Source organism: Elephantulus edwardii, unplaced genomic scaffold, assembly GCF_000299155.1.
Source record: "Elephantulus edwardii isolate Elephantulus edwardi_28Jun2011 unplaced genomic scaffold, EleEdw1.0 scaffold00110, whole genome shotgun sequence".
Classification (NCBI taxonomy): Eukaryota; Metazoa; Chordata; class Mammalia; order Macroscelidea; family Macroscelididae; genus Elephantulus; species Elephantulus edwardii.
In genome coordinates this window covers 6,541,406-6,564,845 of record NW_006399860.1, presented here as the reverse complement: position 1 = coordinate 6,564,845, position 23,440 = coordinate 6,541,406, and the positions used below count along the sequence as shown (strand labels likewise).

Genomic DNA, 23,440 nt, shown 5'->3' with positions numbered 1-23,440 from the left:
AGGGTGCAACAATGAATGAATGGAATTCCAAAATCTCTGTAGATGTTCATTGAAATGAAAAATAAGCAAACTAAATTAATAAAATAAAATAAAAAAGGATAGTCCTATTACACTGTGGATCATGGCCACATTAACACACAACAGTAGCAGTCACATAATTCAGGATAGATCTTGAAATGGTCATTGTGATGATGAATGCAGCAGCATTCCTCTTGATCATTCTAGGTGTAGAAGACCACATGATTGTCTGATTCAAAATGGCCAATAGCAGTTCATTTCAGCTCATTAATGCCTATGATATATTTTTTTTACACTTCCAATTTAATTTTTTACAGCTTTTAATTTTCTCAATTCATATTTTCTACATTCCACATTCCAATTATTAATGGATATTTGTTATTCTTTCTCTTCCTTTTGAGTCATGCCATATAACAGTCCATCAGCAAATAAATGTCCTAAAAGCTTTGGTCCATCTGTATCGTTAAGGTAGACTTTCATTTCAGAGGACAGTTCTTCCCCAGGAATGGTTTGGATGTCCTCAATGTGAAACACTGATCTGTCAAATATATCAATGATCCACTGCTGTTTATATGGTGTCACTAGCTCATTATTTCAAAAGTCTATTTTCAAAAATCTTGTCTGTTTTAGTATGGAAGCTTCTCTGAAACTTTTCCATCTTGTGACTCTGTTGATTTTTATATGCCAGTAACATAGCTTCCAGCATCACAACACAGATAAGCTACCACAAAATATAACAAACTGACAGTCTGACAAATAAGAGATGGAAGAGGAGCACAGTTAATTATAAAATAGAGGGTGGAATTCAATTCCAAAGATTCCCTCCAAATGACTCCTGCCACAATGTCAAGTGTCTAGTGAAAGCGCCTACTCTTCTTATTTCTTGATTTATCTCCTTTTCCTCTCCATATATAAATATGTATCTATGTATATATGCATATATGTATTCACATATGCATAAACACATATATACAAACAAGGAAGCTCTGGTGACATAGGGGCAAGAATCTATGCTGCAATCTCAAAGGCATATGGTTTGAATCTGCCAGCTGTTCAAAGGGAGGAGAGGCAATCTCCTCCCATGTGCTTTAAGCCTCTGAAAACACACTGGAGGGTCAGCTATAGGTCAGTTGTAACTCCATGGTACACAAAACGTATATACAAACACATACATACACCCCCCCCACATACACATGTATATACATACATAGGGAGCTCTAGTGGCTTAGTGGTAAGGAATTGTACTGCTAATCTAAAGGTACACACTTTTAATCCACCAGCTGCTCTGTGGGAGAACAAGGGAAAATCAACTCTCGTGCAGTTTGCTGCCTCTGAAAACCCACAAACTCAGTTATGAGTCAGTTCCAATTCAATGGCACATAACAACATAAGTATATATGTTGTTTGGTTCCATCAGGTCACCCATAACTCACAGTGATCCTATGAACAATAGATTTGAATCTTTCTTGACCCTGCACCATTTTCACAATCTCTGATATGGTCAAGCCAATTGTTACTGTTACTACTTTGATCTATATTGCTTGGGTTCTTTCTCTAATCCCAACATGATATCCCCTTTCAAGCACTAACCCTTCCTGGCAACATGCCTAAAATATGTGAGACAAAAATTTCACTGTCCTTCATTCTAAGGGGCACTCATGTGGGTATGTGTATAAAAGAACACATTTTGTTTACCATACATTTGCCAATAATTTTCTCATCACCATGCAAAACAGAAGAACTGAAAACTAAACCAAAATCAGCATCTTCATTGTTGTGAAGAAAATTAAAATTCAAATATCCTAATCATTTTTCTATAATAAAAGGTGCAAAAAAATTATTTTTCCAAAAAGTTTATACTTAAATTCTTCGGATTTGCTTTTCCTTGATAACAGTGCCCATATTCAGTGTTGAGATCATATTAAAATTCACTAGTATGAGTTAAAAAGGGAAGGCACCATGTGTTAGGCAGGGAGAGGATCTAAGAATACAAGTCGCTTGGTAAGCAGCACAAAAGAGTCTTACGTTAAACCCTGCTGATCTGCTTGGGCAGAAATGAGTCAAAACTAAGTCGTCCCACTCTCCACAGGAGAGGAAGAAGGTGGCATTGAAAAACAAGCCCACATTTTGGACTTGGTACAAAATCATCGGAAACTTGCTCTGTTGACCATGTAGGTGTCTGGACGATGTCTCATCTTTTGCAGAAAAATGTTTGAAGCCAGGACACATGGTTTTCACATTTTAATGGCAATGCTCATAGGTAACTTATTCTTTTCTTATTACTTATATAACTGGCATCATCACTATATTTTTAACATGCTTATTTAGTAGCTAATGTTTAATGCTGTAATAAATGTAATTATTGAATTAAAATTAGAATATTTGAGTAAGGAAGAATAACTGCATAGAGTTTTGGACTTGTAACTTATTTTTGGACTTGTATATACTAAATTTAAGAAAATATTTGAGTCAATTAAAATAGAAAAATTAAGCTTATTTTGTTTACATAAGAAATTTTAAATAATTTTCTATTAGTTGCTTATTTAATCATGATTTTCACTAAAATGAGACTATGTAAACATTAATTTGTGTACCCAATATTATTTGTATTTCAGCATAAGGTCAATGCTTTTTTGGTGCATTAATATGATTTACTTGTTTAGTAATGTGGGATATACTTGATACTAGAAATTTCCAATATTAAGATTACTTTTTAAATAAAATTAGATACTGTTTTTTTTCATTTTAGAAAAGAAAATAAAAAATAGTATTTAGTTAAAGGAATTTACATAAACAAAATGGTAGTAAACTTAAAGTAGCCTACCTAAGATACTACAAATGGATACTTGGACATAAACTGATTCATTGTCAACTAAAATACCCAATTAGGATGACTGAATGGCATGAGTAATCCCATAAATAAGGCCTAATCCTTTTTATCTTGATTGACATTAGAATTTGTTTATAGCTCAAGTAGCCAATAAAAGAAGCTTTAATCTTTTTCCATTTTCCATTTTCTGGGTTCATCAAATAAACATAACTGGCCTTATTTTACATTGAAGATGTCAACCAAATTTATTTTTAACAAGGTAGTAGCGTGAATTGATGTTTATCATTCTGTTTTTTATATATAATTTGTTTACTGTTGTTTTTAGTCCCTTTTGTATTTCTTTTCTTTCCTACCATGGTGAAAATGTAGACCAAATTTCTCTGTTCTAAATTTACATTGAAAGGCAATATATATCCATATTATTTAGCTTTTATTTCATATTTATTACATACCAAGTAGGTAACTTTCACACATTAAAAGAACAAGGAACTATAGTGATGAAAAATACTACCATCTGCACTCAATTTCTTATCAAAGATAAATGAAAGGTTTTGTAAATACTGGGGAAATACATTATACCATTTAATACATTCTTCAAAGTCCTGAAGAACTAGGATATCAGTTCTTCTGAGTAAGGTCAGTTCTTCTGAATAAAGTACTCTTGATTTAAGTCATGGTATGTTCATTGCTTCCTATGAATCTGAAAGTTGAACAATGAACTAGGATGACAGAAGAATAATAAATGCCTTTGTTGTTGGAGAAAAGTATTGAATAGATTACACAAATTGCATGAAAATCCCCAACAAATTTGTCTTGGAGGAAGTACATCCAGCGTGCTCCTTAAAAACAAAAATGGTGAAGCTTCATTCATTTCACATACTTTGGGTATGTTGTCAGGAAGGCCAGTCTTTCAAAAAAGATAGCATTTGGGGAAAGGTGGACGTCTGAGAAAGAGAAGACCTTCAACATAAGTCAATGCAGTGAGTGTAACAAAGGGCTCACACATATCACAGATGGTGAGAACTTTGCAGGATAAGGCACAGTCCAAATTTATTGTTCATGGGGTTTCTATGAATTGTAGTCAACTTGATGGTAATTATTGTTGTGTGCTGTTGAGTCAGAACCGACCCAGAGCTGACCCTCCAATGAGGTTTCAGCAGCCGTTAATCACATGAAAGGAGATTGTCCATCCCTCTCCCTCAGAGCAGCTGGTGGATTCAAACCACATGACTTTGGGATTGCAGGGCATCTTCTTGCCATATATAACAAGAATGTAATACTCTAAATTTTTATATATAGATAAATTTACTAGTTCTTTCTAATTTGTCTTCCTATACTAGTTTCTTTTCTCTTCACTCAGTGTTATACCAAGGGAGATTGTTTTGTTATGTGCCATTAAGTAAACTGTGACTCATAGTGACCCTATGGACAACAGATCTGAATTTGGCCCCATCCTTGCCATCATTAATATCTCCAATATATTTGAGATTATTGTTACAGTCATAATGTTAATTCATCTTGCTGTGGGTCTTCCCCTTCTACACTGACCTTGCACCTTTCTAAGAATGATGACCTTTTCCATGTTCTTCCTGACAATATGTTCAAAGTATATGAGATAAAGCTCCTCATCTATAATGAAAGCTCAAAAGTTGGCTTTTCTAGCCATTATATTAGCCTCTTCTGGTCTCCAGCTACCTTGTCTGTAAAGGCATGGTTTTGCAAATCATCAACAGGTGTGGGACTAGGATAAGATACAAAGTGCTTCCCATGACAAGCAGCAACTTGAGAGAGATAGAGCAAGACCCTGGTAGAGCAAGACCAGAGCTAGACTGTGGTGCTGAGACCCTGGTGAGGGTAGTGGAAAGACTGTGACCTTGCTATGGATAAACTGTGGCAAGGTGTAACTAGAGTAGCCATGAGATAAAGGCCACTATTTAAAATTTTGCTGTTCTTGCCAGTTGATGGATGGAAAAGCTAACAGCTGAACTGAAACCAGAGCCTGGAATAATTGAAGAATTGTGCCGTACACTTCTGGACTAAAACCTGGACTTGCATTGTATGATACTCTTTGCCTGCTCCACTCTCTAATTTATTTTTCTAATAAACCCTACAACTGGATTAAAGTCTGTGAGTCAACAATACATATTGGATCTGAATGAGTGATAGAAAGAGGTACAGGAGCATGAGGGTGAGGTGTTCCTTTTTATGAAGTGGGTAGAAGTCAGACTCAACCACTCTTACCTCGTATTATTGCATCCACTCCTTTTACACCATCCCTTTGCTTCCAAGGAGGACCTGTTTCCACTTTTCCAAGACATACTGATTTGTTCTTTTGACAGTCCATGGGATAGTCAGTACTCTTCTCCAATACCACAACTCAACTCAAATTGGTTCTTCTGTCACCCTTAGTCATTATCCAACTTTGAAATGCATAGGAAGTAATTGAAAGACCGTATCTTGGATCAAATGTACTTTAAACAAATATACTTGCTCTTCAGTACTTTGGAGAAGTCCTTCACAGCAGATTTTCCCAACACATCTTTTGGGTTTATGACTGCTGCTATCAAAGGTTGTGGATCCAAGTAAGAGGAAATAGTTGACTACTTCAATATTTTTCTCCATATATTGCCTATTGTGATATTGCCTATTGACTCAGTGGTGAGATATTTCTTTTTTTTTAATGTTGAGATGTAATCCATATTGAAGGCTACAGTCTTTGATCTTCTGCAGCAAGCACTTCAAGTCCTCTTCCGTTTCAGCAAGCAAGCAACGTTGTGTCATCAGTATAATGTAGATTGTTTATGAGTCTTCTTCCTATCCTGATGCAACATTGTTTCTCATAAAGTCTTGTTTCTCCTATGATTTGTTAAGCATAAAGATTTAAAAGGAAAAAGAATACAGCTCTGAGAAAGAAAGATGGGCTCTCTCTTCCAGTGTGATATGTTGCCTCTTAAAATCCTTTGGAGGGTATGTCTGGAGCTCTGTTAGAGGGTTGTGCTGTTAACTCAAAGGTGGTGCTTCTCTGGCAATTTAAATCTACCAGAAGCTCCATGAGTAATCTCCTGTGTAATTTACAGCCTCAGTTCCAACTCGACAGCAATGAGTTTGAGAACTCTTTAGTTGAAGCTATGCTGTCTATCTCCTAGGGACTGATTAGTTGTGGAAACAATGACGATTTGCCACTTAAGAATTATTTATTAGTCCTCACTGTTTTCAGAAACAAAATAAAATTTAAAAATACTTGTAAACTTCCAGATCTGAAATCTGGCTACATCAAGTTTTCTGACTTGATTTCCTACGTAAATCTTACATGACAACTAGATGACTAAACTATCACCCCTAAATGCTTTATAGTAGCCACTTATGAGTTTAGAGTTTGTTTAATTTAGTTGTTACCACTATAACATCATCTCTATCAAACTGAAGTATAAGTTCTGTCTCTATAAGATATTTCATTCCAGCCCTGTCTTAAAGAAATTGGTCTCTCCCGAGTATGCAGCATCTCTTGCCTATGTAATTTACATGGAATAAATTCTTTGTTGTCCAGAGCTAGTTTGTCAGTGATGTCTCCACTTACACTAACATTTAACTTTATACAAGTTTATGTCTGACTTCATTAAATTAGTTGGAAGCAGGGGCTAAGTGTTAACCTGTGGATAATACTTTATGCATGGAAAAGAGGAAAAAATATTTTATGAGGTTTTCTATATATAAAAATATATTACCCAATGCCTTTTACTAAGTATTCTCTAAAATTGTTTAAGTTTGCTCCTCAAACGTTATCCACGCATTTATTAGGAACCTACTATATACGGTGCATTTCATAGATTAGCATTATTATCACTTCTTTGCATTGTGTGAATTCAGGTCTAAGTCTTCTGCTTTGTATTTCCTTCCCACGAAAGAAGAGTAAATAGTAGGTATTTTGTGAATTGAGAAAACACTAATTGTAGTATCTTATTAGAGACCAAGAAAAGGAAACTGTCAAGTGTCAAAAGAATTATGAGAAAGTCCAAAGTTAAAAATGTAAAAATAAATGCAAGTAGCAGGCTTCTAGAATTTTTAAATGTTTGCTTCTTTCAGGGAAATATAAAAGTAAATCAGTTTTTATTCAGCAATGTATATATTTTTTTAATGTTTCATTACATTAGTTTCAATCCTATCAATAATAGTACATAAAATGGCTGTCTTGCCACTTCTTTCCTTGGCTACATTTCCGATCATCTTTTGTTTTCTGCCCCTACCTGCCTTCTGCACATTTTATGCAACACTGCAGATACTATTGTTTTTTATCTTGTCTAGTTGACTCTTATTAGGACTACACCCCTCATAGGTATTATTGTTCAATTTACAGTTCTGTCTGTTGTTTGACTGAAGGATTATACCTTGGGTTGGTTCAAATTCAAATGTGAAGGTTAACTGAGGGTCTTGGAAGTTCCATCAGCTTCTCTCAGCTCAGCAAACCTAGTCTTTTTTTATTTTTAATTTTGTTCTATAGTTTTCTTTCACTCTATCTAGGTCATTCTATTGTGGTCCTTGTCAGAATGATGGTAGCTGGGCACAATCTAATTCTTCTAATCTCAGGGTAGAAGAGGCTGGGTTTTTTGTGAGTGCTATACTATCTTCAAATTTAGGGTTATAGGTTACATTCTAAATTCCAAGCAGAGTGAGATTGTCTTCAAGGAAAGCACCAATCTCACATGTTTTCTTTTTTTGGAAAAGGCAGGAAGTGTTTAGTAGATTCTGCTCCTATCTGAGGAATCTAAAGATTAAATATTGTGCCAATTAGCCCAAGTGACTAGATTCATAACACATACATGGCAGTGAGCAGTCAAAGATTATTATTGATAAATTTATTTGAACACTAACAAAAAGGAATTGGCTGACACAGAAGAATTCCATGAAACAACGTATGTGCAAGAGCCTGTGGTGATGAAAAAAGAAGTTCAAGCTGCTCTGAAAGAATTGGCAAAAATAAGTCTCCAGGAATTGATGGCATACTGATTGACATATTTCAACAAACAGACGCTGCCCTGGATGCTCTCACGAAATTGTGTCAAGAAATCTGGAGGCAACCACCTGGCCAACTGACTGGAAGAAGAGATCTGTATTTGTTCCCAGAAGGTGACCTGACAGAGTGAGGAAACTATCAAACAATATCATTAATGTCACATCCAAGCAAGATTCTGCTAGAGATTATCCAAAAATGACTGGAACAGCACATCAACAGAGAACTGCCCGAAGTGCAGGCTAGATTTAGAGGAGGCCATGGCACTAGAGATATAGCCAATGTCAGATGGATCTTGGCTGAAAGTAGAGAGTACCAGAGGAATGTCTATCTGTGTTTGACTATGTAAAGGTATTTGACTGTGTGGATCACAATAAACTGTGGCTAACTCTGAGAAAAATGAGAATCCCAGAACATTTGATTTTGCTTATGTGAAACCTATATTTGGACCAGAAGGCTGTCATCAGAACAGAGCAAGAAAATACGGAATGGTTCAAGATCGGGAAGGGTGTGTGCCAGGGATGTATTCTGTTGCCATACTTTTTCAATCTATATGCAAAACAGATCATCTGGGATGCTGGGCTGTATGAGGAGGAATGTGGCACCAGGATTGGAGGAAGACTCATCAACAACCTGCATTATGCAGATGACACATCCCTGCTTGCTAAAACTGAAGGAGGACCTGAAGCACTTACTGAAGAAGATCAAGGACTGAAGCATTCAATATGGATAGAAGCTCAACATGAAGAAAATAAAGATACTCACCCTGTGACAATTTTCAACATCATGATAGATGGGGGAAAGATTGAGATTGTTAACAGCTTTAGTTTTCTTGGCTCCATAATCAACACTCTTGGTAGCAGCAGCCAGGAAATCAAGGGACAAATTGCACTGAGTAAGTCAGCTGTCAGGACCTCGCCATTGTACTGAGAGCAATGAGGTCAGCCTGGAGACTAAGGTGTGCCTGATCCAGGCCATACTCTTCAAAGTTGCTTGTTATGCATCAAAGAGCTGGACAATGATTAGGAATGATAGAAAAAGAATTGATGCCTTTGAGGTGTGGTGATTGAGAAGAATTTTGAATATACCATGGACTGCCAGGAGAACAAACAGGTTCATCCTAGAGAGGGTGAAGCCAACACGCTCCTTGGAGGCAAGGGTTCTGAAGCTTTGTCTGACATTCTTTAGGTAAGTTGCAAGGAGGAACCAGTCCTTGGTGAGGGACATCATGCTTGGAAGCATGGAGGGATGGATAAGGAGAGGAAGACCATCGATGAGATGGATTGATACAGTGCCTGGAGTAATGAGGGTAGGTGTGTCGGAGACAATAAAGTTGTCACAGGTTTCAGATTTCAAATGATCAGGTTTCAGGGCTGTTGTACATAGGGTTGCTATGAGTCACAAGCGACTCGATGGCACATAACAACAACTAACGAAAATATAATTTTACAACTTGCCTGAAAGAATTTTAAATGCATTATTATTATTGTAAGGTGCCATCAAGTTGACCATGACTCATAGCAACCTTATGTACAACAGATTTGGACCCTATCCTATCCTGTGCTACTCTCAAAATCTCTGACATACTGAAAGCCATTGTTGCAGTCACTGCATCAATCCATCTGGTTAAGGGTTTCTCTCTCTTTTGCTGAATTATAACAATATTTAATTATCTTTGGAATGTCATCATTAATTGATCATTCAAAAATTGGTCAACAGCAAGTGCCTACTATAAACAAAGTGAACTCTGGTGGCATAGTCCATAGTGAACTGCCACTTGGCCAAAGGAAGTATTTCTCTGATGGTTCAAATCCATTAGCATCTCTGTAACAAAAAGATGGGTAGTTACCTCCCATTGGGATATAGCTTCAGAAATGGAAAGAAAAGCTGGAATGAATCAGAACCTATTTAATGGAATAATGACAGTAAGTGAGACTAAAAGCCCAGCATCGTGCTATGAATTAGAAATGCACTGATGAATTGAAAAACAAAACCAAAAGAAAAATGTATCTTCGTCCTCATAGAGTATATAGTTTAATGGCTCTGTCATTAACATACTTTCAAGAAAAATTTGTCATATAAGCAAACTTTCATAATTTCTGGGGAGACTGCTTTCTAAGCAGTGTCCTCAATGACTATAGTACTATTTGGATTTTATCATTATTGTAACATTGTCTTTGTTATTGTTTTTATAGATTTTTTTCCCAGTACTTATTTATATTTTTTGCCAGCTTATTGAGTTAATTTTATGTACTACCCAGTTTTTACTTTCTTAAATCATATAATTATCAAATGAGTCCAGTGATGTTACAAATATAAATCTCAATTTGTAGAGGAGGAAAGTAAGACACAGAAAGTGAATATAACTTATTCAAGGTCACATAGTCAAGATAGACTTAATCTATAAATATAGATTTACTCTGTAAGTATAGAAGTCTTTTAATGATTCTTGTTGCTGTAATGTGCCATTGAGTCATCTATGACTCATAATAACCCTATGTGCAAAAACTAAAGTTTTTATGATTTTTTTATAAACAACTGTTTAGTCATAGAGATAAAAGATAAAGTAAGAATACATTAGTAAGCATAGTAATTGCTCAAAATTTTCTATTTAACATAGAGTATAAGATTGGATTTAGAAACCTAACTACATACTACTTAAAGAGACACAACCCCAACAGGAGTTCTTGGATGAGTCTGAAGTAAAATAATGGGGAACATATATTTACTAGGTAATGTCTCAGAGAAGGTGAAGCTAAAATGCCCCTTGGAGACAAGGATGGCAAAGTTTCATCTCTCATACTTTAGACATGTTGCTAGCAGAGGCTATTCCTTGGAAAGGAATAACATACTTGGAAGGGTAGAGGGTCAGCGAAAGAAAGGATGATCCCCAATGAAATAGATTGCCATGATAACTGCAGTAATGGGCTCAAGTGTATCAGAGATGGTGACGATGGCATCATATAGGACAAAATTCAGATCTGTTATTCATAGGGCTACTCTGAGCTGTATTTGACTCAATGACACCTAACAACAACAACAACAAGGAAACAATATCCAGAATAATTAAACACACATGTATTTAGTTGTTGTAATGGCAAGTATACTAACTTAGCTGCCAATGATTCTCTAGTTTGACAATTTTTGTTTACTCATTCTCTTGATGAAACCTGATATGGCATAACCATTCCCTTGTTGAGACTTGATACAATGTGACTGCTCCCATGATGAGCTCTGAGTGGCTAATCAGCTGAAAGAGTTCTATGAAGGGTATAGCTTGCATTATATATATATTTGCCATTATTGGGTTTATCATCTCCTGAAGCTACATAAGTCAAGGGAAGGTCTTTAGCCTGATAGCTCTAGAGAAGCCAACCTAAGATAGCTATATTAATTGTTGGTAAAGTAGATATTAAGACAAAGAGTTTTATAGGAATAAAAGGAGTTGCTACATTTAGGCAAGTATAGGTTTTGCATTAGCACGATCAAGTGTTCTGGGATTCCCATTCTTCTCAGAGTCAGCCACAGTTTGTTATGATCCACACAGTCAAATGCCTTTGCATAATCAATGAAACACAGATAGACATTCTTCTGGTATTCCCTGCTTTCAGCCAAGATCCATCTAACATCAGCTACAATATCCCTAGTACCACGACCCCTTCTAAACCCAGCCTGGACTTCTGGCAGTTCTCTGCTGATGTGCTTGCTGTTTCAGTTGTTTTTGGATAATCCTCACAAGAATATTGTTCTATAGTTTCCACACTCTGTTGGGTCACCCTTCTTTGGAATGGGAACAAAATATATATCTCTTCCAGTCAGCTGACCAAGTGGTTGCTCTCCAGATTTCCGGGCACAAGTTGGTGAGCACATTCAGAGCAGAGTCCACAATCTTCTCAACCATCCATGAAATATTTTTAAAAATTTACTACTTTCAAAGAATCTTTTTAATACAGACCTCATTTTCTATCTGCCATGCAATTAATAGGAATCAAAACCAAAAAAGTCTTCTACATTTGAAAATTATTATGTGCATTTATAAATAAATCGTTGGTCAAAAAATAATGAGAATATTTCACTCTCTCATTGCTGTAGAATCAGAACCTACTCATAGCTGACCTTCCAGCAGGTTTTCAGAAGATATAAATAGCACAGAAAGAGATTGCTTATCTTTCTTCCTTGAAGCAGAAGATGGCTTCTAACTATCTATCTCTCACTGCATAACTCCTTACCACCAGACAACCAGAGCTTATTTAGAAAAGTGTAATAACAGAAATGCTCTAAATCAAAATGAAAAATACGAAGCAAAACTTACACAAAGCTAATTTAAATGCATGTTTTAAAAAATGGATAGGTTATCTATGCAACTTCAATAATTAAAGAAAAACGTAAATGTAAAGAAATTCAATACTATCAAGTTTTTTTTATCAACTCTGACAAAATTATTCTAAAATGCCCTTGAAAGAATAAAATTTCCAAAATTCTATTAAAATATTAAAAATGAACCATGGTTCAAGGGATATAAATTTCTTAGACAATACTAATTATGAATATATAATAATTATTGTTAGATGCATCCAGTTGAGTATGACTCATAGTGACTTTGAGTCTGAAATCTGTCCTATCCTGTGCCATCCTCATCATCTCTGAGAGACAATGAATTAGAATTAATTAGAATTTGTATTACTTAACATTAGATTAATTTTAAAATAGGACTCAGTAGAGATCCCAGAAAAAGAGTGACTTGATATATGACAGAGATGACAAATGCACAAAAAATTGGGAAGGAAATACTTCTGAAATAAATTAAGTAGGAACTTTTGAATGTTGAAGATTAAATTTAATCCCTACCTCACATCACATAGAAGAAGACACAGTCTCTACCTTCATGAAATAAGCATGCACTATCCTCTGGTAACCTGGTGAGAAACTGCACTGCAATCTCAAAGACACGCAGTTCAAATCCACAAGCTGCTCCACAGGAGAAGGATGGGCAGTATCTTCCTATGCTATTAATTGTCTCTGAAAACTCACTGGAGGGTCAGCTACAGGACCATTCTGAATGACAGTATGCAAAACCAGCAACAATCCTACACACTAACTACCTAAGAAACCAAAACTAAACCAATTGTCATTGGGCCAATTCCAACTCATAGTGACCTTGTAGGACAAAGCAGAACTGCTCATACACAAAGGTGTCTGAACATTTTAATGTCTAAATGTAGATGTCTCTATTTTAGTAAGAAAATAGTTTGGAGATCACTTCTTTTTAAGACTGCTTAAAAAGCATACATGTAATGGGATGCGACTATTCTCTCAGAGTTCTGGTTTGATAGGGATGGGCAAATCAGAAATTGGTTATCTAAAAGGGAGATATTAGGATATGAAATATGAAGTAACTGGCTTACATGTTGACATGAATGTAGTTAGAGTAACGTCACTGTAAGGGGAAATTTTTCACTGTCCAAATGGAGCAAGATAGCACTATTCCATTTAAAATTAAGAAAGGAGTGTGTCAGGATTGTATTCATATCTAAGCATCTGTATCCTGAGAAAATTATTCAACAAGCTAGACTCTTTGAAAAGAAATGTGGCAGCAGAATTGGAGGAAGACTCATTAATAACCTGGATTATTTATACCTCCATGGCAGAGGAAATACCATGATTAGGAAGCTGGATTTCCCAGAGTTAGGCCCATCCATTGCACTCTGGATGTTCTAACCCCTGTGATATCCCCAAGTGCAGGAGACTCGACTGCATAAATTCTGATAGTGGGGGACTACTATCCCTGCCCTCGAGGACATTATGCTGAGTAAAACATCTCAGTCACAAAAGGACAAATACTACATGGTACCACCACCGTTGTAGAAAGTAACTGACAACAGGGTTTGGGTAAGACTGAGAAAAACTGGATAGATTATGCATACTGAATTGAAGCAGATGAGGGAAAGAACAGTTTAAAAGTGATATATGATAGCATATTATGATTATCAGAGGAATCCAGAATTAAGGTTGCATAGTGGAGTGCATTTGGGGCAGGGGGGTTGGGGGGCCAGGATCAGGGTTGGGGTTATTGTATACCAACAAAGAAGTTTATCTTTTGCTTTTCAAAGAGAGGAGCGAACTGAGGGGAGGTGGGTAAAGAAAAAAGTGCAACAATGAATGAATGAAAATCCAAGATCTCAGTAAATGTTTATTAAAAGTAATAAAATAAAATTTTAAAAATATAACCAGCATTATGCAGATGACACAACTTTGCTTGCTGAAAGTGTGGAGGGTTTGGAGCATTTGTTGCAGAAAATCAAGGAATGCAGACTCCAACATACATAGCATCTCAACATCAAGGAAACAAAATTTCTTACTACTGGACCAGTGGGTAAGATCATGATAGATGGAGAAAAGATAGATGCTGTCAATGACTTTATCTTACTTAGATCCATAATCACACCCTTGGTACCTGTAGTCAGGAGAACAGGAGATGTATTGCACTGGGAAAGTCTGCAGCTGGGGCCCACTCGAAATTATTGAGGAGCAATGAGATAAGCTTGAGGACAAGTTGTGCCTGAATCAGGCCATGGTCTTTCCAATCACTTGCTATGTATCTGAGCTCTGGACATTGAATAAGGATGACAGAGGAAGAATTGAATGCTTTTGAACTCTGATGTTGGAGAAGAGTACTGAACATACCATAGAGTGTCAAAAGAACAGACCAATATGTCTCCCAATACAGTGTTACTACATATCTCAGATAAAATGGTAAAAGAATAAAGAATTTTACTTTCATTTAAAAAAAAAAAGAACAAGCCAATATGTCTTGGAGAAAGTGCAGCCAGACTTTTTGGAGGAAAGGATGATAAAGCATCCTCCTGTGGTAGATAATGATCATAGTTAATGCATATAAAGTTGTTGATAAAACCATTAATGTGTAAATTTTTGCTGTCACTATTTGTTCATTTGAACTTCTTTGAGAAAGCAATAACTATCACTCCCCAAACATGTAATATTTGTTCTTGTGGTATTAAGTGAATTGTCATAATTTTTTAATTAATTATCTTTTATTTAAAATAAGGAAAAGAGGTAAACAAAATAGGTAACTGAAAACTGAGCAGGAGCTTGTCATGGAATAAAGTTGGTATTTCATGGGATTGAGTAAATGGGACCAGTCATCCATTGACCCATAGTAGTCTCAATTGTTTATCCATCTGGCGAACTTTGGTTTTAGGAGTTATGTTGTTTGTTACTATGCATCATCGATTCAGAATAAACTCATAGCTGACCCTCTGGAGGGTTTTCAGAGGCAATAAATTGCACTGGAGATAATCCATCTTTCTCCCTTGGAACATCAGGTAGATTTAAACTTCCTGCCTTTGGGCTGGCAGTGCAACTCCTTACATATGTGACCATCAGAGCTCATTTTAGGAGTTATAGGGAGACACAAATAAAATAGAAAGCAAAAATCACTGTTTATTATAGAACAAAATTACATTAACAGCCTAAGCAGAATAGACAATATCAGAGAAATTATACTCTCTGGAGGTCTGGTGGCATATCCCATAGCTAGCTGCACTGCTATCCCAAAGACCACACATCTCTAGTGGCTCAAATCAACTAGCAGCTCAGTGAAAGAAAGGTAGTCAGTATCTTCCTGTTACAATTTAAAACCCAAAGGAGGGTAACTATGAGTCAGAACTGATCTGACACTAGTGAGTGTTTTTGTAGCATCTCTGTCAATAGCAATGGGAATAATTTTTAAGACTTTAATATCTTAGGTGAGTTGGACATAACTATGCTGCTTCAACCGCTATATTTGACAAATTATTTAATAAAGAGGAAGAATTAGAGATCTACTGTGACCACACTTCTCAAAACACATTGTTGTTGTAGTTGTTAGGTGCTGTCAAGTACAACTCATAGTGACCTATGAACAACAGATCTGAACCTTGTCCTATCTTGTGCCATCCTCAGAATCTGTGACACACTTGAGCACATTGCTATTATTTCTGTGTCAATCCACCTGGTTGAGGGTCTTCCTCTCTTTTGCTATCCCTCCCTCTTCCTTAGCATGATGTCTCTCTCTAACGAATAGTCTCTCTTAGCAACATTCCCAAAGTATGTGAGAGGCAGTTTTATCATCTTCATCTCCAAGGAGGCACCATCCAATATATAATCTATTTTAGCATTCTTCCGTTGACTATGTTTGTCCCCTTGTTATAGTACTGAACATAATTTATTTCTGTACTTCTACATAATCACACATAAAATTATGTAAAACCTCTATTTCTGGTCTAAATATATGTAATCCTGGCCTATTTTTTATTGTATTACAGGAATTCACTGTGAAGAGGACTTCAATGAATGCTCTTCAAATCCTTGCCAAAATGGCGGTACCTGTGAAAACTTGCTTGGCAATTATACTTGCCATTGCCTATTTGATAACCAATCTGGAATATTCTTTGGAGGAGAGAACTGTTCTGATATTCTCCTGGGCTGCATCCATCACCAATGCCAAAATAATGGAATATGCATCCCTCACTTCCAACATGGCCAGCATGGATTCAGCTGCCTTTGTCCACCTGGCTATACTGGTTCACTGTGTGAAATTGGCACCACACTTTCTTTTGAAGGTAATGGCTTCCTGAGACTCGGAAGTGACTCAGGAACACCCAAGGGCTCACCTTGTAACATAGCCCTGAGGTTCCAGACGGTTCAGGCCACAACACTACTCCTCTTCCAAGGCAACAAGAACATGTTCGTCAAGCTTGAGCTGCTAAATGGTCATATTCACTTATCAATTCAAGTCAATAATCAGTCAAAAGTGCTTCTGTATATTCCTCACACCACCAGTGATGGACAGTGGCATACAGTGGAGATAATCTTGGCAGAGACTGTGACCCTTACTTTATTGGACAACTCCTGTGTAGAGAAATGCATCACTGAAGCACCTTCTCCATTTGAAAAGAATCAACCCATATGTGATTTTCAGAACTCTTTTTTGGGTGGTTTGCCCTTAGGAAAGACCAGCAATGGCAATGTTTTTCTTAACACCTATCATATACCATCCTCGCCTTCATTTGTAGGATGTCTTGAAGACATTAGGATTGATGGGAATCACATTACCTCAGAAAACATTTCATCCTACTCATCATTAAACGTCAAGGCAGGCTGTGTGAGAAAGGATTGGTGTGAAAGCCAACCTTGTCAAAACAGAGGACGCTGTATCAACCTGTGGCTTGGTTACCAGTGTGATTGCCACCGGCCCTATACAGGCCTGAACTGTCTGAGAGGTGAGAGAAGCCTGGGCACTGAGTTAGTGAAAAACCCAGGGAACTTCTACCTCTGTCGCTAGCTTCCTGTTGATGAGAAGAATAAATAGGATAGTGATGTGCATTACTTAATTTTGAATTTATTTAGGACGCATATTGGTTTCAATCCGCAAGTTATTGTTGGTTTTAGGTGCTATTGAGTTGACGGCAACACTTAGTGAGTGTATGTACAACAGATGGAACCCTTGTCCAGTCTTGTACCATCCTCACAATCTCCACTGTGCTTTTTTTTTCTTAGAATTTTTAAATAACTTTTTAAGTGTTAATTGTGATTTTATTCCACTGTGCTTTTAAGCCTCTTGGTATCGTCACTGTATCAATCCATCTTACTGAGGATTTTCCTCTGCTCCTTAAACTCTCCACATTTTTAAGCATGACATGCTTTTCCAAGGACTGGTCTCTGCTGACAACATGCTCACTGTATGGAAATGAAATCTCATCCTCCTTACCTCTAAGGAACACCCTGAATGCATTTGCCTGTAGAGAAGTAAAAAATAAGCTAAAATAGTGCTGGGAAAGGTGGAGGGTCGGAGAAAGTTAAGGAGAGGAAGACTCTCAACAAGATGGGGTGATACAGTGACTGAAACAATGAACTTGAGCATATCAGATGATGAGGGTGGTGGGGCAGGGTCAGGCAAGGTTCAGATCTGTTCATAGGAGTTCTAGAAATAGTAGTTGACTTGATGGCACCTAACAACAACAGTGCCCACTCAATTTTTTTTTTAATCTTGGAATTTACAAAATGCTATCACAGCTATGCCATTTCTTGTAAATCTTTCTTGAAAGGGAAATAATCTTTTGGAGAAAATTACTTTATACGTGAAACTGTTTTGTGTTATCCACTTGGAAGTGACTCATAGCTGGCCAGAGGGTTTTCAAAGATTGGAAATCATGTAAGAGGAGATTGCTCATCTTTCTCCCAGGGAGCAGCCAGCGGATTTAGACCACATATCTTTGGGTTGGCAGCATGACTCCTTACTACTGTGTCACCAGAGCTCCCTAGACATGACCCTGACTCAACGCCAATTCCAAGCACAATGTCTAAAGCCCCTTAGGTTATCAGCAAATAATCACTTTCTTATTTTCATGTCGATAAAGTTCACATTTTTGCCAAAAAATATACTTAAATTAAGCACTTTTACAGACCATCAACCTTATTCAAGGATATATTGTTCAGGATTGTATTTAGGAAAAACATATTCTAAGTCAATCTCTTAAAAAGAAATGAAAGAAAAGGAAGACTTATAAAACAACACAGTCAAACTTGTTAGATACCTAAATGTAATTGATCTATTTTCTCTAGCAAGCCACCTCTTCAAACTTATTTCTAGTTCCCTAACTTCTCGTATCATTCCACAGATTGCTGTTGATAGTGATCAATATGTACCTGTTTCTTTTTATTATTGTTATGTATTCACAAAGTCTGAGGGGTAATGGCAACAGACTGCTTTGAAGTTCAGCCGTAATTTACCCCAAGATTTTTAGAGTAACTTGAAATAGGACAACATCTGGTAAGTAGACTTCTCTGTTTTATATGAAGTAAAATTAAAACCAGTCTTAGCCTAAACCCTTATTCTCATGTATGAATTGCTAAGGATTATTAGAAACTATTCACAGGCTTCCTCCCTGACCACAATATTCATTACAAATCATGAACCTGTTTGACAATGAAATATGGCATCTACCGGGTCTATGCAATATTTTAAATGGAATGCCAAGTTGTTTCATGATTTAAAAAAAAAAAGGAAAAAAAGGGACAAAGAAGGGAAATTATGCTGAGGCAATGTTCACGTTTTGAAGAAAAATTTAATTGACTAAAGGCAATATTTTTACTACATACACAAAATAACAAACAGATGCTGCCTAACTTTGACTGGCTTCCAGATGCAGTGACCCTTGAGGTTAATACTGACCATGGTGCTGCTAACTGTCCTAGTAATAGATTCAAGAGATGCTAGTCTTTTGGGTTCTGTTTTTTAGCTTTTTTTTTTGTTTAGGGGTTGGTTTTTTCCCCCCCACTGCTTGGAAAATCATGAACTTTTTAAACCAAGTTCCTGAATTGTTCACCCTTACCCTCTACCCTTCACTTTCATACTAAATGGAGCTCTTTAAACATCTTTAAACTCTTTAAACATTCCTCCTTACTTTCTAGGGAGGAATTTCTATGAAATTTTTTTTCATGGAAAATTTGTGGTCTAAGTTTTAGGAAATTATATTTTCTATATCATGTCTTAATTATAAAAATGTTCTGGATTTGCTGCATCTGTCATGCTCTTTGAACACATTCTCGGGAAGGACCAAATGCCTGGAGCATAGTTGTTCTGTTTTGCCAAATTGGAACTTTTTCTAACTGACACTCCAGTGAGTTTTTAGAGGGAGTAAATGGCACGGAAGGAGATGACCTAACTTTCTTCCATGGAGCAGTTGGTGGATTTAAACCATGAGCCTTTGAGTTATCAGTGTAACCCTGTACCACTAAGCCACAAGATAGGCAGCAAAAAAGAGGAAGACCTGCAAAGCAGCAACAAGAATGGGATCAAACATCTCAGCAATTGTGAGGATAGTGCAGAGCCTTGCCGAAGAGCAATGATGTCGGTCTAGATATAAAGGTGCACCTAATCCAGGTGATAGTTTTCTCAATTACTTGCTTTGCTTCAGAAAGTTAGACAATGACGATAGAAGAAGAATAGATGCCTTTGAATTGTGGTGGTGGAGAAGAGTCTTGAACATACCATGAACTGCCAAGAAAACAAATAGATCTGTCTTGGAGAGGGTGAAACCAAGTTTCTCCTTGGAGAACAGGATTTTGAAGCTCTGCCTCACTTAGTTTGGGCATGTAGCCAGGAGAGATCAGTCCTTGGAGAAGGACATCATTCTCAGAAAGGTGGACAGACAGCTTAGGAGAGTAGACCCTGGATGAGATGGATTGACTGGGGCAAAGGAGTGTGTCAGAATTAATGGTGTGTCAGAATTAATGAGACTTGCTCAGGACAGGGAAGGGTTCAGAGCTGCTGTAGCGTAGCTATGCATCACAGGCGACTCAACCAGTAACATTCTATGACAGGTTTGGAAGCAGGAATGGCATCCATTTCCTAAACAACTTGCCTCCGGAAACTCTATGAACTTTGATAAATGTTGATAGTTGTAGAGGGGCTTCAGGCCTTTTGTTCATAGTGTCGCTATGAGTTGTGCTCGACTTGAAGGCAACCAACAACAACAGATGACTATATAAGGACATGAAGCTTCCACAGTTTTATTCATAGCTGATGCATTCTCCTCTTGTGTAATATTGGACTTGTAGAAGCAATTTACTTGTTTCATCCTTAGCCAAACACCACAAATCTTGAGTCTTTTACCCTTCAAATTATAATCTCTTAATATGAAAAGCTGGAAGCAAGAGTGGCATCCACTTCCAAAATGGCTTGCCTCTGGAAACTCTATGTGCGAACAGTGCTCAGGCTGTTCGTTCATAGGGTCGCTATGAGTCATCTATGACTTGACGGCATTAAACAACAACAACAATATGAAAAGAGCATGGGAGATAAGTACCTGACTGCTAAGCAAGTAAGTGGTTGAATTGTGCCAGCCACTCCAAGGGACAGAGATGTAGTGAGTCTGATTTTGTAAAGAGTTACAGCCTTTAAGAGAGGCAGTTCTACTCAGTCCTATAGCCCTGCTATCATTTAGAATTGACTCATTGGCAATGGGGCTGGTACAAAGGTGGACTTGCCCCAAGTCTTAGCACTTCACTCTTTTGTGTCTGTCTGGGCACAGTGGTCCAAACCTATGCTTCAACATCTCCAAGAATGGACAATTCACTCGTTCTGTCTTGTTAGAATGTTCCGAAAAGTCTTTCCATATATTGAATTCAACAATGACTATGCATCACTTTCATTCAGTGGCAGTATTTTAATGCTTGAAATCATGCTACCACAAATTTTATGTCTTATATTTGAAGAAATGAAAGAAAATCTGAAATTGCTGTCTTACATTTGAAGAGAAATATTTTATATCATCCATGCCATTGCTTCTACTTGCTAAAAATACCCAATTTCTCACAATAGTCCCCATATGGCACCATTTTCAGGCATATAAGAAACTGATTGCTTTCTCTGAAAAAAATTCACTTTTTTATTTCTCTTGCAGTATGTCTACGAGTAGCCTGACAATACAGAGGAGTATATGGAATAAAATTTACCTCATTCTAGATAATCTTGTTTTTTCAGCCCAAGATGACATTTCACTTTAGGCAGCCACGTCCCATGACTGGCTCTCTTTGAGACTTTCTCACTCACGTTGTCACAGAATCCCATTTCTCTCACTCTGATCCCATGAGGAAATTGAAGCCTAATTGAAGCCTGAATTTTCTATCTTCTTACAAAATTTCATCTTACGTTTCATCAATCATTAAGATTCACTGACGTTGTTTTCACTTGTCCCTCTTCATATCAATAAGTACATGGAAAATCATCCTTCCTATGTCTATAGCCAAGTCACATGTGGCTCCAGGTCTTTCTAACATCATATAACAAATCATACCCTCTGATTACTTGTGTGTGATTTCTGAAGAGGAATAGGGCTTCTGGAGAGTCAAGCATCTGAGGGAAAAAACCCAACGAAACAGTTTCTATGTTGTGTCTGCCTTTTAATCTGGATCCACAAAGTGATGCTGCAGGCATCCTAGGATGATTGACCAGCAGAGACCCCCTGCCCCTGAGGCTGAGCGATTCAGTGCGTCAAACTTCAGGAGCTTCAAGAGCCAAATTTTCTTACTAAGTATTTCATCTCCTATGAAAGTGCTACTATGTATTCAGACATTTCTAACCTCTTCAAAGGAGTTATTTTATCTCTCAATCTGCTTTGAAAGCTACCTGTAGTTGCCTGGAGCAGGTGGTCTCCAAATGCAGATTCAAAATGCAGTGTTCCTGCAGGAAATCAAGCCAGAGTTCTGAAAATGTAGCCTTTTATGCAGAAGGTCTTAGAACGCAGATGGCTGCCTATGCAAGTCTCACTAGAGTTCAGCTAAACTAAAATAATTCTTACCTATGCCCAAACTTCAGCTGGTCCGTAAGGTGTTAGTTATGTTGAATGTTTTCTCATAGATTGGCATGTAAAATTTGAAAACAAAATCAATACTTTTAAGACAATATTCTCATCCACTTTACCAATGACCCCTAGATAAAAATTTTCAATTGTTGTTGATCCTCCCCTATCTGACTTGGCCTACCACAGTAGTTGTCACAGTTGAAACCCCACCCCCTCTTGAAAAATCTTTCTGCACTAGGCTCTCAGATGTTTCTCTCTCATATTCTTCTCTCATGCCATTGGCTGTTCTCTTTTATTTCCAAATGCCTGATAATTGTGTGTTCAGTTCTTGGACCTCTCCCTTCCTTTATATGGATTCATTTTCTTGGTAATTCCATAGAGCCTTTTGCCTTTAACTACCACCTATACCACTGTAAGGTCAGCTACGAGTCAGTTCTGGCTTGACAGCACATACCAACCAACCACATCACATATAAACAGATAAATACAACATTATTATTGCAAGCTCACAGCATGTTCCTTCAACTTCTATATTCGCTTGCCTACTTACCTATTTGGAAGTTCCACTTTAATATCTAAACTTTTTAAAAATATATTTTCTGCCAAGTTGATTCTAACTCATGGTGATCCAATTTTTAATAGAGTAGAAACGTTCCACAGAGTTTTTTTAACTAAACCTTTGCAGAAGCAGATCTCCAGGCATTTTTTAAAATAGAATTGCTGGTTGGATTTGAACTGCCAGCTTCCTGGTTGTGACTGATAACAAACTGCCTGGATATTTTATAGGAATTTCAGATTTAGTGTGCCCTTCTGCTTCCCACCTTGACAATCTTCCCCTCCAGTTTATCTTTCCCATCTCTCCAAATAGAAATTCTACTTTTACTTTCTTGGGTTTAAAAAATCCTGGAGCTGATCTTGCTCCCAGAAAATCCTGTTGGTTCTAACTACAAAAGATTGCCAAATTCTGACCATGTCTCAGCACCTCCTTCACCATTACCTCTGTTCTAAGTGACCTGCCATTTGTTTCCTGAATTACTGAAATAATTCTGCTTCTTGAGATCTTTACACTAAAGGCATTTTTTTAGTCCTCACTTTCTACCCTATTTAAAATTACAAATCCATCTGAATTCCCTGCTTTCTCTGTCTGTTTTATCTTATATCACCACCTGGCATGTTTTGTTTTTGCTGGGTGCCAGTTGAATCGAAAATAACCCATAG

The 23,440-nt window shown here is 37.1% G+C and overlaps 1 protein-coding gene across 1 annotated transcript in view; it reads left to right on the top strand.

Annotated features, from left to right (window-relative positions):
- The window catches only part of CRB1 (crumbs family member 1, photoreceptor morphogenesis associated), a 256,120-nt gene that overhangs the window by 146,126 nt on the left and 86,554 nt on the right, over positions 1–23,440 (top strand). The window contains exon 5 of the mRNA XM_006892102.1: positions 16,181–17,137. Coding sequence (XP_006892164.1) covers positions 16,181–17,137 — 957 coding nt within the window. The remainder of the gene's footprint in view (positions 1–16,180; positions 17,138–23,440) is intronic.